At 42.3% G+C, this 16850-nt stretch overlaps 1 protein-coding gene across 1 annotated transcript in view; it reads left to right on the forward strand.

Moving 5' to 3' along the window:
* The window catches only part of EXT1 (exostosin glycosyltransferase 1), a 257034-nt gene that overhangs the window by 1525 nt on the left and 238659 nt on the right, over positions 1-16850 (forward strand). Inside the window, 1 exon segment of the mRNA XM_025050134.1 lies at positions 1-80. This exon segment is cut by the window's left edge and continues 51 nt beyond it. Within this exon segment, the coding sequence (XP_024905902.1) occupies positions 1-80 (80 nt within the window).

Genomic DNA, 16850 nt, shown 5'->3' on the forward strand with positions numbered 1-16850 from the left:
CTCACCACCTGCAAGCATGGCAAAGACTGGCAAAAGCACAAGGATTCTCGCTGTGACAGAGACAACACCGAGTATGAGAAGTAAGTGGCTCTGCTGAGGGGGCTCTGCCGGTCAGCCCTGGGCCCTGCCCACCTTGTGCAGGTGTGAGGTTGGGGGATGGGGGTGGGGCGGAGGAGCCCTCTGGTCCCTTTCTTCCTGTTCTGAGCCTGGCACTGAGCAGCCTGGTTCAGGTGTGTGGCTAGGAGCTGGAGACACAGAGTTTGAGCTCTTGGGGACAAACAGAAAAGCCTGGAGCACTTTCCTGGGCCAAGTAGGCGACATTGTCTCCCTCTTGCTTGAAAAACCTTCAGGCCATGTGTCTCCAGTGAAAGGTGTGGGTTTGATCCAAGTCTGGAAACTGTTTCACCGGTGGGTGCTGGGAGGGTGTTTGTGAGGGGCTGTCTAGGGCCCCGGAGAGGCTCTGAATCCCCCCAGAGCGTGGGGACCTTTCTCCAAGATTGATGTTTTATTTGCTTTTCTCACAAGCAGGGGGAACTGCTTTCCCTGGGATTTTCCCAGCCTCCAGTTGTCATCTTTCCATGAGCCTTAAATTTCTATAAGCAGTGGAAGTGTTTTGATTTTAGCTGTAAACTTTTAGTGCCTGCATTTTCCCTACCCCCCATGGCTTGGCTTTTGTGAAGGGAGAGTGTAAGTTGCTTGGGGCCTGTGATCTATCTGCCTTTATTTCTCTTTCTTTCTTTCTCTTTCTTTCTTTCTTTCTTTCTTTCTTTCTTTCTTTCTTTCTTTCTTTCTTTCTTTCTTTCTTTCTTTCTTTCTTTCTTTCTTTCTTTTCTCTCTCTCTCTCTCTCCTCTGTCTTCTCTTTCTTTTTTCTTTCTCTTTCTCTCTCTTTCTTTTTCTTTCTTTTTTCCTTCCTTCCTTCCTTCCTTCCTTCCTTCCTTCCTTCCTTCCTTTCATTCATTCATTCATTCATTCATTCATTCATTCATGTCTGTTCGTTTGTTTGCATATATCCTGTCTCTTTGCTAGGAGTAGCCAGTCTTTAAAACCTGGGCCTCTGCCCCACTGCTGTAAACTCCAGTTGCTAATTTAGATTTCCCTCTCCCTTTTGTCTGTCTATTTGCATGTAAATGGAGACTGTTACTGTGAATGGGCCTGTGAAACCTCCTTACCCTCTGTAGTGAGGCAAGTTTTGTCCAGTTGCTAAGTAACTGAGTTGCTTACTTTGTAGGCCTTCTCACTCTTCCTTTTCCTTCCTAGTGGCAGTAACTGACACCCTGGATTTGGGGTCAAAACTAGCCTCCACAAGTCTGCTTTAACTTGAGCTTTGTGGGTCGGTTTCCTCGTAGATGGGGTCGGCGCACCACACTCACATCTGGCTGTGAAAGAGTTAGTGAGTTCCTGCAGTGCATTTCCACGTTACACCAGTTAAAAACCAGAGCAGCCTTGTGCTACCCACGGAAGGAAGGGGAACCTCTCAGCTGAGTACAAGAGGAACTGGCAGAGGGTGGCAGATTTTGCTGTTGATTCATGAAATGTAGAATAGGGGAAACGCTTCACAAACCTGGTTGAAACAGGAAGGGGTATGGTGGGAAAGAGGCCCTAGAATGAAAGGTTTGATTGTTGTCTGTGGATTTCCTCAGGCACTTGGGCCTCTTGTAGGAGTGATTCGAAGGGAAATTCAGGTCCTCTTGTGCTTGATCGTAGACAGTGAAGGAGAAAGTAACCAACACTCAGATTCCTCGACCCCCAACACCTTGCTTTTCAGGCATAAGAAAAGTTCAAGGCTAAGGTCAATTATGACTCTATATGTGACTTTTCTTCAGAGGCAGTTATGTGTGAATGTTGGGTGCAGCTGTAGTGGATTAAAATTTTGTCACAAAAGAAACAAACTGGTTAGTAATGAACTGCTTTGTTTACACAACATTTACATTGACCTATTCCTGTGGGTGCCAGTAAGAAAAAAAAAATGCTTATAGCCTTTCAGGAATTTCTTTGTCTGGCTTATGGTGGAGTAACTTGAGATGAAATTTAACCTTTCAGTGTCTTCTAAAAGCAAGTCTCATCGAATTTTGTGGAAAGATCATGGTGGTCTTCGTTCTTCTAAAGGGGCTGGAGCTGAGATCTCACCTTAGGAAATTTGAAATATACATTTGGGAAGCACCCTCAGTCCAATAGAACAGTCCTACCTTTTTTACCCTCTCGTGCCCAAAGTCAGTATTAAGACCCTGCGGTCTCTGCTGAAGCTTCTTCTGGAAATTGGCAATGAAGGAAGGAGGGGCTGGTTTCCTAGAAACTTTAATTTTTGCTAATTAAATTTTATTTTTGACCTCTTTGTGATTGGGCCAAGACATCGGACACCCACACCCTTGTTTTGGTTTGTGTTTAAAGACCACAAGGGGTCAAGACCTCAAGATTGGGTCTCATCAGAAAAGTAAGCGGCATTTAGTTAGGAAAGCAAGTTTGCTCTTTCTCCTGAGCAGGGTCACTTCTGGATTTTCTTCCTGTTCGCCTTTTATACACTTTGCAGTTCTAACCTTGTTTAATGGGACAGGATGGTGCCGCAGAATGTTTATATTCCTTAGCCTGATCTATGTGCGGTTTTAACTCATTCCTCTCATTGGGTTATCAGAACTCTTCATCTTTGAGACATGATGCTTGCAACCATACTAGCCTTTTACTGTTGACTTTTGGACACGTGAAGGTGAAGAATGAGCCCTGAAATGTGGTGAGAATGCTCACGAATAGGAAGCAACGCCTGTTCTGGAGTGAGCCGCTACTGTGCTACTTATACTGATGTTTCCTATAAGTTAGCCTTGCACGTGTGAGATGCAGAACTCCCCACATCCAGTGCTGATTTTCTCCAGAGCTTTAGAGAAGGACGCGATATTCAAGTGAGGTATAGAAGTCATCCACAGTTGACTCTCATACTGATTCATCATGTGACTTTTGATGCATTACCTTGAACATTAGTTTATCCTTTTGTGGAATGGGTTTTAGACTCCTTCAGGGGTGCTCTAAGCATTCATTTGGTCGTGGCGTGTAAAAACATCAGTTTTCATCTACTTCTTTTTTTTATTAACAAGTGTCTATGAAAAGGCTTCAATTTAATTTGCTGCCACAAGCAACCACATATCACTTTGCTTTGGACTTATGGAGTCTGACAATTAGATTGAAAGTTTATGGTATCATAGCTGATTTAGGATACTATAGAATATATCAAAATGTATCAACTAAAAAAAAGTTACTTTTAGTGAAATTTAGCCTTATGTGATAATAAAGATTTAGTGCTAAATGGTTGTGGACTTTGATCTCACCTGCACTTTTGTGAAAATCGGACATTTATTATTAAAAGTATAGAGAGCGACATAGAATGAAGAAAAATACTTTTCTCTTGTAATAGCAGTATTTTTGATCCAGAAATCCAGGATTATATTAAAACATCCATTTTTATGACACAATTAATTTTCATCAGTTACATATATTAACAAATGTAGATGACACCAGCTGAAATAAGTCTGCAGATGATTAGATGATTTGTAATGAGGCTTTAGAGAAATTCTATTTTACAATCTTAGAGCTTCTTATGCATCTTTACAGAATCACTGTATTTTTGCATGAATTTCATAGTTCAAATCCCTTCAAAGGACATGATTGTGAAACTTCAAATTCGGCTTTCTGAAGTAGAAGAAGGAAATGAGAGGTGGCTTCTATCTTTGACCCCTTTGAGAAAAGCAGTGGTGAATATTTTAAGCAGCTCTCCTGGGAACAGGCAGGATTCTATACAGGCCTTTTTGACATCTTTCCCTGTGTTTGTTGAACCCTGTACCTCACAATCCTCGTGTCTCGAAACTAAGTAATCATTCAACTCTAACATCCTCATCTTACAGATTTGGAAACTGAGAGATAGAATGTTTCAAAAGAGGGATTTACTTAAGGTCAGAAAGTTGGTTAGCGGCAGGGGTAGCTGGAGCCCGGGAGCCTTCTGAATTTTCCCCCTTGACCTGCAGTCTTCGACTGTCAATTACAGAGACACCCTTGAAAACATTTTAGCGGCTGAACCCTTATTGATGCTGTTTCTTATGGGATTTCTCTTGGAATCCTTTGGGAAGCTGATGAAGACTATGGACAAAGTTTGTAAAAACAAAAGAAAACAAAAAAACCACGTACATGCACAATTTGTCATAAAGTTTTAGGGTTTGACACAGCTCCTACTAAGTGCATCCTGAGATTTACAAACTCTTGTTCTAAAGCTTATATTTTGCTTTTCATTGCCAATTAAGGTGTCTACGTCCCTGGAACTGGTAAGTAGTTTTTTGGACCGTCCCCAGGAGTTTGGGGAATAGGCTGTGAATTAACTGGATGGTAAGTTGAATTCAGGTGCATTTATCACCCAAAGAAAATGTGCACAAGACATAAATATTTGCTTATTCTCCACTATCCCAAACAATATTAGCAGACACTTTGAGCAAGTACATAGTCCAGCAGTGAACCTTAGATGACTGTTTACCTCTCCCAAAATGGAAGGTAGAAAGTGTGCTTCTCAGGTTTTAAATGTAATATGTTAGCACCTTTTCCTCAAAAGGTACGTGACAGCACAAAAGCATTTCTAAAATAAACCATGCAAACACAGTTTAAAAATATAGATAGGGCCACCTCTATGCAAAATTATGAAGTTGGCAAGCATGTCTTCTTTCACTGAGGTTCTAGTTCTGTTTTCTCCTTTCTCACTTCCTTTGAACTTGCTGTCTTGAGAGCACCTGAGAGCCTTATTTACAAGGAATCTGCAAATACAGTTTGGGGGTTTTGTGCTACTTCTAGGGATGTTTGCATTTTGATTGAGTGCAGTTGAATTAATGAAAGTTTAGAATGGAATCTGTGACAAGCTAGGAGCCTGCAGGATTTTGTCATACTAGCATGGCTTGCTACTACAGCTTGGGCAGGCACTGCCTCTGGAGGCCACCTTTGGTCCCCCTGACTGTGACGGCAGTTTTGGATGAGACAGACTTGGCAAAGGGGGAGCTGTCACACCCTCGGATGGTGATCGTTCTCTTTGTCAGAAGGCCTGCAGATGTGCTTCCCCAGAATGCAGTGCTAGAAACACCTGTCAACAATGACCTCGAGTACCCTAATGTCACACCAGAGGTTGTATTGAATAGGGCTTGGCTGCTTGGCTCACAGCCATCTTGCAAGGTGTCTCGTCAGGCCATTTTACAGGTGCATAAACTGAGACCAACCGTGGTGAGGTGCTTTGTCTAAGGCTGCCCAGCTTGTACATGGCTGAACTGAGGCTACATCCCAGGTTTTCTGGCTCCCAGTTCTCCCATTTTCACTGAAGCCTGCTCCAGCCTCATGGCGTTCACTTCTCAGCACAGCCTCTTCAGAACAAACCAGGTCAGGCTAAGTGCTCATTGGGTTCTGCTGTCTTCTGAACATGTTCGATGTGCAGATGTGAACGCAGGAGCTTGTGTTTCCGTGGGCTGAATGACAAAGTGTTTTTATTCGGAAGCTCTTCTACCTGTGACCAAGTTCCTATAATAAACAGGGACTCCTTCAAAACTGGAAGATTTCTTGAGTCCCTGTTATTTTGAATTTACCTTTATTAGCTCATTTAAACCTTTCAACAGCAGTATGACGTGGGTTAAATCCCCGTTTTACAGATTAGAATGCAGGCCCCGAATCTGAAGGAAGGAGCCCGAAGTCACGTCTAGTGAGTAAACAGAGTTCTAAGCAGGGTCCTGAATTCCGAAGAGCATTCTCTTTCCTCTGCAAAATGTTACCACCCTACAGAATCAGACAAGATTTCTACCTGCGTACGTGCTAGTTATTAGTGAGTTCCGTGCGATTCGGGTGTTTGTATGTCAGATCTTCTATTCCTTTCTCTTCTAAACATGTTTCCCAAGGGGGAAAAAAAGGGCTCAGAGACATGATAAGGATGCGCCCAATTCCGACGTTAAAGCATTGAACTCCTTGAACTCTTCTACTCAAGGAGTTTCCCGACCTCGTCTAGGTAAACTCTGCTTTTCATTCCCTCCCAGAGCTCTCCTAGGGGAGGCAAGGACATGAACGACGACGGGCGAACCTTGCCCTCGCTGACAGCGCCATGCGGCGTGCCCTCTGTAGTTGGGGTGGCAGTGACTGTTCCGTGTGGACAGTGATCCAGCAGAAACAGAGGAACCACTGGGAGACTTCGTTTCCGGTAGAACGGGCCAGGTTTCTGGAACACTCCACCTCACTGTTCTCAGGTCCTTGGCTCTGTAATGAAAACCAGCGCTTAAACAATTATAAGCGTTACACACAGTCTGTCTTTGTGGAAAACTGGCAAAATGTAGAAGATATGAGTATGAAAATGAATTTCTCATCTAATCCCCATGATAAGAGCTCCCCACTAATTTTAAACAGTGTAGTCAGCCTGTTATAACACACAAACATATATATATAGTTCTATTAGATCCTTTTATCTCATATCTAAGTACCTCATATAGATGCGTTAATTATTATTTCATTAATAGGAAGTAAATAATGAATTCAACACATTTCCCTTAAGTGCCTTGTTTGTGCTAGACACATAGGCGTTGGAACTGGGGACCACTGCGGTGAACAAAACATTCTCACCGTCATTGTCAGTTTATAAACTTGAAGTCAGACTTTCAGTGTGTTTTTGCATGTCATTTGTCCCTTAATATTATCCAAGAGAATTTTCCTCATCTACTAAATAGAAAGATCATATTATAATATTAAAATAGGATTTTTAATGGCTGCATATTTTTTCTAACCCATAGCTGTACAATAATTTAAGCATTTACATTTTCTCAGAGATTTAACGTGTTCCCCATTCTTTTTATTTTTATTGTTATAAATGAGTCTGATGAGTTTCAGTGCATGGAATATTCATTTTCTTCTTGTCTAGGGTCACTATCAGAAGACGACACAGAACTTCCTCTCCCTCACCCCCCACTCAGTCTTTTTGGAAGAATAGCTATTTTAGTTGAGTAGCCATCATTAAATGACTGCTTAGATAAACATTTGTAGGTGTTAATTGGTCCTGCAGGGGGTCTTTGAAGTTCCCACAACTTCTGTTCCCTTTGAAGTTTTGTTTTTGCTGGAGCCAAAAACCTCCCTGCCTTTCTTACCATGCAGGCGTCCTCGACCTTCCTTCTCCCTGCAGTATACAGCCTTTCCTGGGATTTCAGAATCTGCAGGCTTACCCTGGGTTGATGTCATTCTTTTAGCTAACTGTTGGTTAATCAAGGCCCCGTTTCTATTTTCTCTTTGGTTGTTGACTCCACGGTCCATTGGAGGTGAATTGGGGCATGGCTTTAACCTCTGGGCATCCAGGTGAGGAAGGTCTGTGATTCCAAGTGCAAATGAGACAATTACAAGTGATTTAAAAACTGAGACAGAAAACAGAAGTGAACCAACAGTTTATACCTAGTTAGTTATATTCAGGGCTTTCTTTGCATGGTAACTGCTTTGAACAGCAATGAGATTTGTAGGGATTTGTCCCCTTCTCGTCTTCTGGGGAGTCCTTTAGGAGAGAGCCTGTGACTCTGCACCAGGGACGTAGCCAGCCGTTGTTCGCGTGGGCCGTGGAAAGACCTTCGTGGGGCCTTCAAGCTGGAGCTTGCTGGTGGCGTGGCGCAGGGTGGAGCAGGTAGAGAGTGGTCTCTGGGGCAGTCAGGCACTCACTTGACTCCATTTATCCCGAGTTCCCTGGTCGACTGCTCTAAAAATGCAGCTTTCCCCTTCACCGGTTGAGGGTGACATTTAGGGGACACCTCATCTGAGTGCAGCTCAGCTGCTCGATAGCCTTTCAGGCTCTTAGGTTGCAAAGTGCAGAAATCAGTCAGGCCTCCTTAGGTGATAGGATTTATTTTAAGGGGACATGAGGCAAAAACTGAACTGGAACTGCTCCAGTTAGTTCTCAGGACCCAGCACAGTACCTGGGATCGGCTCCTTTCTGTCCACGCTGGGCCTTCATATCTCTCTTGGCCAGCACCCCTGTTCCTGTGTGTGTCTTCCAACTCCTGGCAAGTCTTTCCTGAAGCTTCTCATCCAGGCCCTGGAGGAAACCAGCCCGATTGCTTTGCTGGTGACCACTGCTCCTTCTGCGAGAGCTATTCATATGAGGCCATGTCTTGGGTGTATGTCACCTCATCCGTTAAAAGGCTGCTCTGTCACATTGCCATTCTTGATTTAATTGGTGGCCATCCTTTCTCAAAGAACAGCCTAAAGTCGCTTCCTGGAACAGGGGACTGTGGTTAGGGGAAGTTGGTTGTGGCACACACTGTGCAAGCCATATCCTGTTGGCACTGACATCTTTGAGCCCAGTTGATGATGATGATAATAGCAATAGCAACTAATATTTCTTGAGAGTGTCCTGTGTGTTGGGTAATGGGCAGTATCTTCTTTAATCTTTATGTCCACCCTAGCAGGAAGAAACTCATTTTAGATGCAAAACGGAGGCAGAGAATCTTTAAAAGTGACTTGCCTAAAAGCACACACCTAGGATGTGAACCAAGGCCATCTGACTTCTGAACCTGCGTTTTTAACCATGGCATCTGCACAGCTGGAACTAATATCATAGAGGCCATACACTCACAAACAATAGCATGATTGATTTATAGAGTATCACTTGGGTTTCTCACCTAGAATTTATTTAATCTTACTTTGGAGAGACATTTCTAACCAGTTTGGTAATCTGGTTTCACAGTCCACAGTAGATGAGAAGCAGTAAATTTAGAGAGAGGGATTCTTGTAGACAGATCTGGGAAGAAGGGACAGCTGGCAACCCGAATGTAAAGAAGCAGGCCAGGAAATTATAAATGTAACAGCCAGAAGAAGTAAAGAAGCACTGCAATTTAAGAACAGCTGGCCCAGTGCCCGAGAGTGTGTCCTACAGACTCTTCAGGAGTGTGCCTGTAAATCCCACCACCTAGCACCGTGCCTGTCACCAACCCGAGCTTCTGTAAATATTTGATGAAGCACACCACAGTACAGTGTTGGCCCTGAGCCATCACTTGTGTACACCGTCCTTTGTTTAAGAAAGTAGAGCAACAAGGGATGCATTTTATAACTCTTTTTACCTGTACGGTTAAAAGAAAAAATATCCTGGTGCTCCTAAGAATAAGTTCTCCATTTGAAAACTTGTCTACCATGCTTAGCAAGTTCCCAAAGAACTCCAGATGCATGGGAGTCTCCTTTGAGTTACCACTGGACTCCTGGTATTTGTCGCCAATTTGGATTTCTGGGAGTTTATGACACATATCAGCACGTGCTATAAGAAATAAAACGTTTCCTGGTATTGGGGTGCGGGCCTGTGGTGCTAGCTAGTTTTGATTGGGGCCCAGAATGTCTTGGGCCGTTTGCTTGAGTAAAGAAAATGTCCCTGGATCAAGCTGGCCCGCCCGCCCAAGATGTCGATGGCGTTTGGGGACTGGAGGACCATGAAGGGTGAGGGGACATCTGATCTGTTGCTTAGGGCTTGCCCGTTGGGGCGCCTGTCATTAGTCTGCTTTTTTCTATATTCCCAGGAGTACCCAGGACGGGAGCTGATGGGTGGAGGCATAGGATGGATTGCACACTTTCTGAGTACATTCCAGCACCCTGACAGATTGGTGGAAATCATCCCCAGCACCGCCGATGAAAAATATGACCATGCCACCTTTGTACTTGAATTCGGCTTGGAGGCTTCTCGTAGTTGGTTCCCATGCTGTGGAGGTGGAGTGCTCCAGCTCTGCCTGCCTCTCTATGCCCAGCCCCGTGGCAGAGCCACATTCTCCCTCCTCCTTCTCTCGCAACCCTTCTTCTCTCTTTCTTGGAAAGCTGCCCCCCAGCTCCGCGTTTCTTCTTCCACTGTCACTTCCTTGATGGCCTCAGGCATGGTCAAATTCTCCTGGTATGCGCTCTTATACAGAACAGTTAGTACTTGCCACAGCTGTGGTTGTATATTCCTTTAACTGTTTTTTTTTTTTTTCCTCTCTCTCTCTCTCCAGTAGATTGTACAGGCCCTGATGAGAGGATTCATGTTGATTTTTTATTAATTTACTCAACAAGTACTTACTGGACACCTACTATGTGTAGGCACTGGGGATTGAACAGTGAGCAAAAGAGTCCCACATCCCTTCCTTCAAGATGCTCACTGTCTAGTGGCTGGAGACTGATACCATGCCAATTATGGCTTGTTTTACGAGGTAGCTAGATGCCGAGAAGAAAAGCAGTAACAGAAAGGAGTTAAAGTGGTGAATATCAACCTGGGGAGCTTCTGAAAATGGGGCCTGGGCCCTACTCTTGGCCAGTCAGACTCTAGGGACGAAGTTTCAGGTTTTTGAAAAGCTTACCAGGTGATTTGGAGAGTGGAGGTGAGGGTTTTGCAGTTTTAAATATGGAGGGGAAAGATGGCCTCACTGGGAGAGTAACAGTGAGCTCACTCACTGATGTGTCTTCACAGCCTCGGCACCCAGTTTTGGTTGGATAAATGGTTGGATTCTGGAGATGTCACTCTGGTTTATGGCACAGACCTTCCCTGAGTCCTCCACGTTCTGGTGTATCATTTGCTGATTCACTAAGAGTTTCTTTTTGTCTTCAAATAGGATGTTGCCTCAAATAAACTTTTTGCCCCCCAAGGTAATTCCTTCCTTCCTTCCATTCCTTCCCTTCCTTCCCTTCCTTCCTCCCTTCCTCCCTTCCTTTCCTTCCTTCCATCCATCCTGTTCTGTTGGATAGGAGTATTAGTGAAACCAAATTAAAATGATCTGAGGGGGTTTACTGCGTAATATGAATTTAAAGAATTTATTGCTACAGGGGAAACCATTATGGTCTTCTTATCATTTAATTTTAACAATCTGTAGGTATTGGGACTTTTTGTCCTTCCTTAATTGTAATTTTTCTCCCAAATGGTTGGTTGATATAACTTTTGGCTTCCATTTTTTGCTCAAGTTACATCCAAACTCTGTTAACTGATATTGAAGCATTGCCCTAGAGTATATAGTGACATAGTGCTTAATTGAGCTATCAGGCTTCTAATGAATTCATATTGAGATTTACCATTTAATTAAAAAGCAAAGGGAAAGAAAAAGCAGAGGAAGGTGTACCATTGTTTCTCCCACTGGCCTCCATTTCCTGCGTTTAAAATCTCCTGGCTTGTTTGTGTTAGCTTGTGGAATTGCACAGGATATTGAATAAAATACTCAAAGTGTATAGATAAAATGGAGGATATACTGTATCACAATTACTTGGCTTCTTACTAGGTCTTAAAAATTGATTCAGATTTGGTGGTAGTCATGTGACACTTGATTAAGTATGAATTATGTTTTATGTTTTTCCAAAGCTTGGTAAGGTCATTTTCCCAAATGATTTCTAGGTCTGTGTATCTGAACCAATCCGAAAATCTAATCAGTGGGGATCTAATACTGAAATGCTTTTGCTTTACTGAGAGGCAGAGAATAAATTTTTCTTAAAAACACCATTTCTTATATGCTGCATGCTTCTTTAAAATTCACACTGTGTTAAAAAAGCCACTTTTAAGCAATACCTTTTATGATAACTGAATTTTTAAGTATTCAAGGGTAATGCTGAAGACCTGTAAGTGTAGGGCAGTCAGTCTTTTATTGATTCAAAGAGTGGAAATATATAATATTTTCTGTATTCATATTGTAGAGTTATATTACATGTTTTTAAAAAATTGAACAGTATTTTATGTTAAGATAGAATTTAAGTACCTGAATGTTTAGTACAGGTAAAAGACAGAGTAGTATTTTCTTGCACTTATTTTAGACTTGGCCATGTCTGAGTAACCTAAGTAGGATAAAAGAGAGCAAAAAAGTTAAATACCAAGGTAAAACCGTTTTTTTATTGAGGTAGTTAACATATATTACTTTTAGGTATACAACATAATGATTTGGTATATGTATATATTACAAAATGCTTTTACCTCAATAAGTTTAGTTAACATCCATCACCTCATAGTTACAAATTTTAAGTTCTGCTCTCTTAGCAACTTTCAAATATGCAGTACAGTATTGTCATCGATACAGTCAGTCACACATCTCTTAATGACTGGAATCCACTGTGAGAAATGCATCTTAGGTGAGTTCATCATTGTGTAAACTTCATAGAGTACACATACACGACCCTAGGTTGGGTAGCCTACTCCACACCTAGGCCATGTGGGATAGCGTATAGCTCCCCGGCTACAAGGCTGTACAGCATGTTACTGTACAAAACAACATGAGGTTAAATCAAACACGGGAGAAAATGATGCAGTCAAGAGACATGGTAAATGAGATCTATGAGGCTGCTGCTGGCCTAACATGATATGGTATTACAGCAAACTTTTTTTTGTAAGTTGAAAGAGTACACTCTAACGATAAAAAGTATAGTTTAGTAAATACATAAACCAGTAACATAGTCATTTATTGTCATCATCAACTATTTCGTACTGCACCTAATTGTATGTATTCTTCTTGTATACAACTTACACCAACCTCACCACAAACATGTGCATCATGCTTTGCGCTATGATGTTACAGTGGCTACAAAGTCACTAGGTGGAGTAGACATTCTAGGGTGTGTTGGTGGCTAAGACTCTTCAGGCCTCTGTTTTCCTCATCTAGTTTTCCTGTGTAGAGACCTATGAGCTCATTGCTGGCTAGCAGGTACGTAGATACAGTATATGTCTGTGTGTCTGTCGTATGTTTGTCTGGGAATAGGAGCATGGCGTGCAGTCACGCTATCATGGTGTCAGGTAGTTTTGTCTGGACAGAAGAGTAATAAGAACGTGGAAGTGACCTTAAAGATCTAGTGTAACTCTTGTTATATAGGTAAGGAAATAGTGACCCAGGGAGGTTAGGCAAGCTGCCCAAGGTCATGGAGCCTGTGTGAGTAGCATCGGGGTGAGGACACACATCTCTTGATTTCCAGCCATGTATTGCTGGAAGTTATGCACTTGGGCTCTGGAGACTAGTGGCTTGGTTTCCAATGGTGGCTCTGCCACTAGCTGGGCAACTTACTTCTCTGCTTTCTTTTCTTCACTTACAAACTGGGGAGAACAATAATTCCTACTGCAGAGGGTCGTTACTGTGAGGATTAAATGAGTAATAGTACACGTAATATTCTTAGAACAGTACTTGGTACATAGTAGGTATTCGATAAATAACCATTGTTGCTGTCATTATTCTGTCTGTTCTATTATATCATGTTAGACTCTCAGACTCCTATAATTTCAGACTTAACCCTTGTGTGTGTTTATCATCGTTTTAATTTCATTTCTTTCACTTGACCTCTCTGTTTACAGCTCATTATAATTGTCATGTGCAATATGATACAGTGGCTTGCCAGTGGTATAGAAGCTCAGGGTGGTTTGGCATGTGCCCAGAATTCCAACCACCTGTTGTAACTGTTGCCACAATGCAGATTTTCATTACCCATAAATTGTTCAACTAAGGGTGCATGTCACTAATATGACTTTATGTCTTTAAACAAGATTCTTTCTCCTTTAACAAAAGTATTATATTCCTACCAGTTCTGTGAAGCTGAGCAATCACATGGATCTTTTTGTTCCTGCCTCTTGAAAATGCATTAAAAAGGTGGCAGATGTGCCAGTGGGATCACCTGAAATGACTTTCTGAGATAAACCTGTGCAAGATAGGAAGATAAAACTATTTTTTCTTCTCTAGCAATTCGAGTAGCTAAACTACCTGATCCCATTATGATGGGGGCACTTAGCAAATCAGGAAGCGATAACAGTGAATAACTTTCTACTTGCAACAATTTCCATGGCTATTAACGACCGACAACTTTTCCTTTAGGATGGCATTATCAACAGCAGCGGGACCCGGACCTCTGTACCGTTTCTGCATGTTAAATCAAAGCAGTGTGTGTGACGGTCCTTGATGATGAACTTAGAACAGCAGTCAGCACGAATGTCAGGGAGGAAATTTTAGCCTGCGGTTTGAAGATCTGGGAAGATTAGGATGCATTATAACTTAGGTTTTCATCCTTTCTCTCAGGAGTTCCAGGTGCGGTTATGAACAAACACATTGTAAGAGCTTTCTTATAATACCTTTTCTGCCACCAAATCCAGATGCGATCTGATTTCTACTAGATTCCACACTGTCAGGGCTTGCGGTGTGATTGGGATGTGCCACAGGTCAAACCCTGTTCCTTGAAACGCCACCATATCTAAAAAAAAAAAAAAAAAAGCCTATTAGAACGAGATTATGTCCTTGTCGTAAATCACAGAAACATATAGACTGTTCTCTAACAGCAGCTTTTGAAAAAGGGACTCTAGTGAATAGTTTATTAAATATGAGAAATCAGACTTTCCTGGTCTCATCCCAAATTTGAAATTACTTGGCTCCAGACAAGAAGAAGGTGTATATTTTACATACAGTAGTGACTATAGGCCTGTATTTGCATGTGGAATAAATATTCAAATTCCAATTTCTTTTTTTTTTTTTCCGTGAACGTTATTGGGTCAGTGTTGGATATTATTTCCTACCAAGAATCAAATACTACTTTTTTTTTTTCCTTTTTGGTCCCCCTCTCCTTGTCTCAAAGTCCTCTTATCGCTTCTCCACAAAATAAAAATTGCCCTTCTTTTTCTCAGTAAGCTGACTTACTTGTAGATTCACATAGCAGTGAGATAAAAATACCATACTGTATTTCCAATTAACTCATTTAATTAGATGAGGTAAATTAATTGGATATTTTGGACATGTTTCGGAAAGTCTAAAATATTCTCTTTTGAAATTCCCAGGTATGGTGGCTTTCAGGCTTTCTCAGTTTGCTCCTATTCAGGAGATGGTGTAAGACCTGTCATTTGAAGCCTGTCATTTGAGTTCTTCTTGGGGGTATAAAAATGGTCTAGTAATTTTTCAGATAGCAGAACAGCCCAGGGTATTCCCTGCTTATCACCACCCTCATCAGCAAAGCCTCGATTAAGCATTTCTCTGTCCACACTGTGCAGGTGATGTAAGGGTTTGTTTATAACACCTGTAGAAGGACTCTGAAGTTTTTCTCCTCCCTCTAGTCTCTCACTTTGTATAACTTTAGGGTTCTGGGCATGCAGGCTTTGAGGGTCCTCCTTATGTCTCGTCAATCAGGGCCTGGGGAAATTCTGGAATTTAGACTCAGGGCAGTTTTCACACTCAGAGCATTCTACCTTGTACTATTATTATTTAGTTTTGGTCTCTGTGGGTTTACACACCTTTCGAGGTAAAGGTTCATTTTCTGCATGCTAGAGCTCACCCCTCTCCCCCACTGCAGTGGTGTCACGCTTTATAGGTGCTTAGTTAAATGTTACTGTAGTTAATTAGCCTGTCCTGTCTTTAATCTAGAAATTCTAGAACCAAAACAGATGGAGGCGTATTCTGGAATTTCTCATCTCCTTTTTAGTTTTCTTTAGCATGGTCTTCTTCAAATATAGATCAAAGGGGCCAGACAGAAAGAAAAATATCTTGGGATCAAAGTATACAGCACCTCCTTTCATGGTGGAAAGATGAACCTGATGAGTTCTTTCTCTCTACCAGTTGCCTCCACATAGCTTTTAATCACAGAGTTATTTGGCTGTTTCACACTTTTATTTTATTTAGATGTAAATCTGTAAGTCTTGTCTCAAGACTTATGTATTCATTTTTAATGTTTCCCAGGTATTAGCACAGTGATGAGCATGTAGTAGATCCTTAAGAAATCCTGTTAAATGAGTGTCATTGGTCATGGTGGCCTATAGTGCAGAAAGAAAGACTTTTGGAATTGAGTTATTAGAATTTTTAAACTTTGTTTGAAATAAACGTTCTAAAGGGCATGGTGAATAGAAAAATAAGAAAAAAGAAGTTTAGAAAAACCTCCCCGCCTTGAGGGGCAGCACAGTAGGAGTGAAATTAGAGATTCACCGAGATCAGATGACGATTCACAGCTTTGAGATAACTTGTGCCTTTGATTGTCATTTTAGCTATGAGTAGGTTCCCAGTCATAATTCTGTACCATCCCTAGAAGCCTGCTTTATGGAACTTGAACCACATGTATTGTCTAAGATAGGCCTCAGGTCTTGGCCAGGTACAGTTTCTCTTGCTTTGGACCTTGGCTTCTTTTTGGGATGCGGACTGAGTGAAGTCATTAAAGAGAATCATGGTGGACCTCTCCAGGCATGTGTGTTCACTCCTTGGGCGCTTCAACTGCTCCTTCTGTGCTGTTCGGACCAGAACCTCGGTCCCCACTGGCCGCTGACGACTGGGGCACCAGCATGCCATGCTCAGCCAGCCTCCTGTAGTCCATGGGTTCCCAGGACTCTAACCCCACAACATACACAGATGCAGGAAGGGCAGGCATACAGTTCTGTGGCCTCGTCCACCGGGGACATGATTTCCCCCAGGCCGATTTCAGTTCCCATAGATCATCCACTTGGTTCTTTGATGCAGGCCTTTAGTTGACACTTCCCTGTGGAGCAGCGCCTGGCATCTCCCACTAGCATGACAAGGATGGATTTTATACATCTTTTTTCCTAGATACTCTCTTGCGGTTATACAGGGACCATGAGAGGCACCTCTTTGTCTGAAAGCCCTTCCTCCAGTCTGAGTCACCCCATCCTACTCTCTGTTCCCTCCTTTTACTTACTACTTTTTCAGTAACGCACCCTTCCCCCTGTGAAGGCTTGTGCTCACACGGGCACACACGTGTGCTCACGTACACACACTCACACTCTTCCTGTCTCCAGACTCTCCCTTATCTTCCAACTACCATTCAAGTCAAGCTGTTTAGCTCATAAAAGTTCTCATCTCAGAAGCGCAATTTTACATTTAACTTTTAAGATAGAACCACTCAGGGGTTATAGCATAAACCACAATCTGGTGAA

The sequence above is a fragment of the Pteropus alecto genome, unplaced genomic scaffold (genome assembly GCF_000325575.1).
Source record: "Pteropus alecto unplaced genomic scaffold, ASM32557v1 scaffold164, whole genome shotgun sequence".
NCBI classification, from domain to species: Eukaryota; Metazoa; Chordata; class Mammalia; order Chiroptera; family Pteropodidae; genus Pteropus; species Pteropus alecto.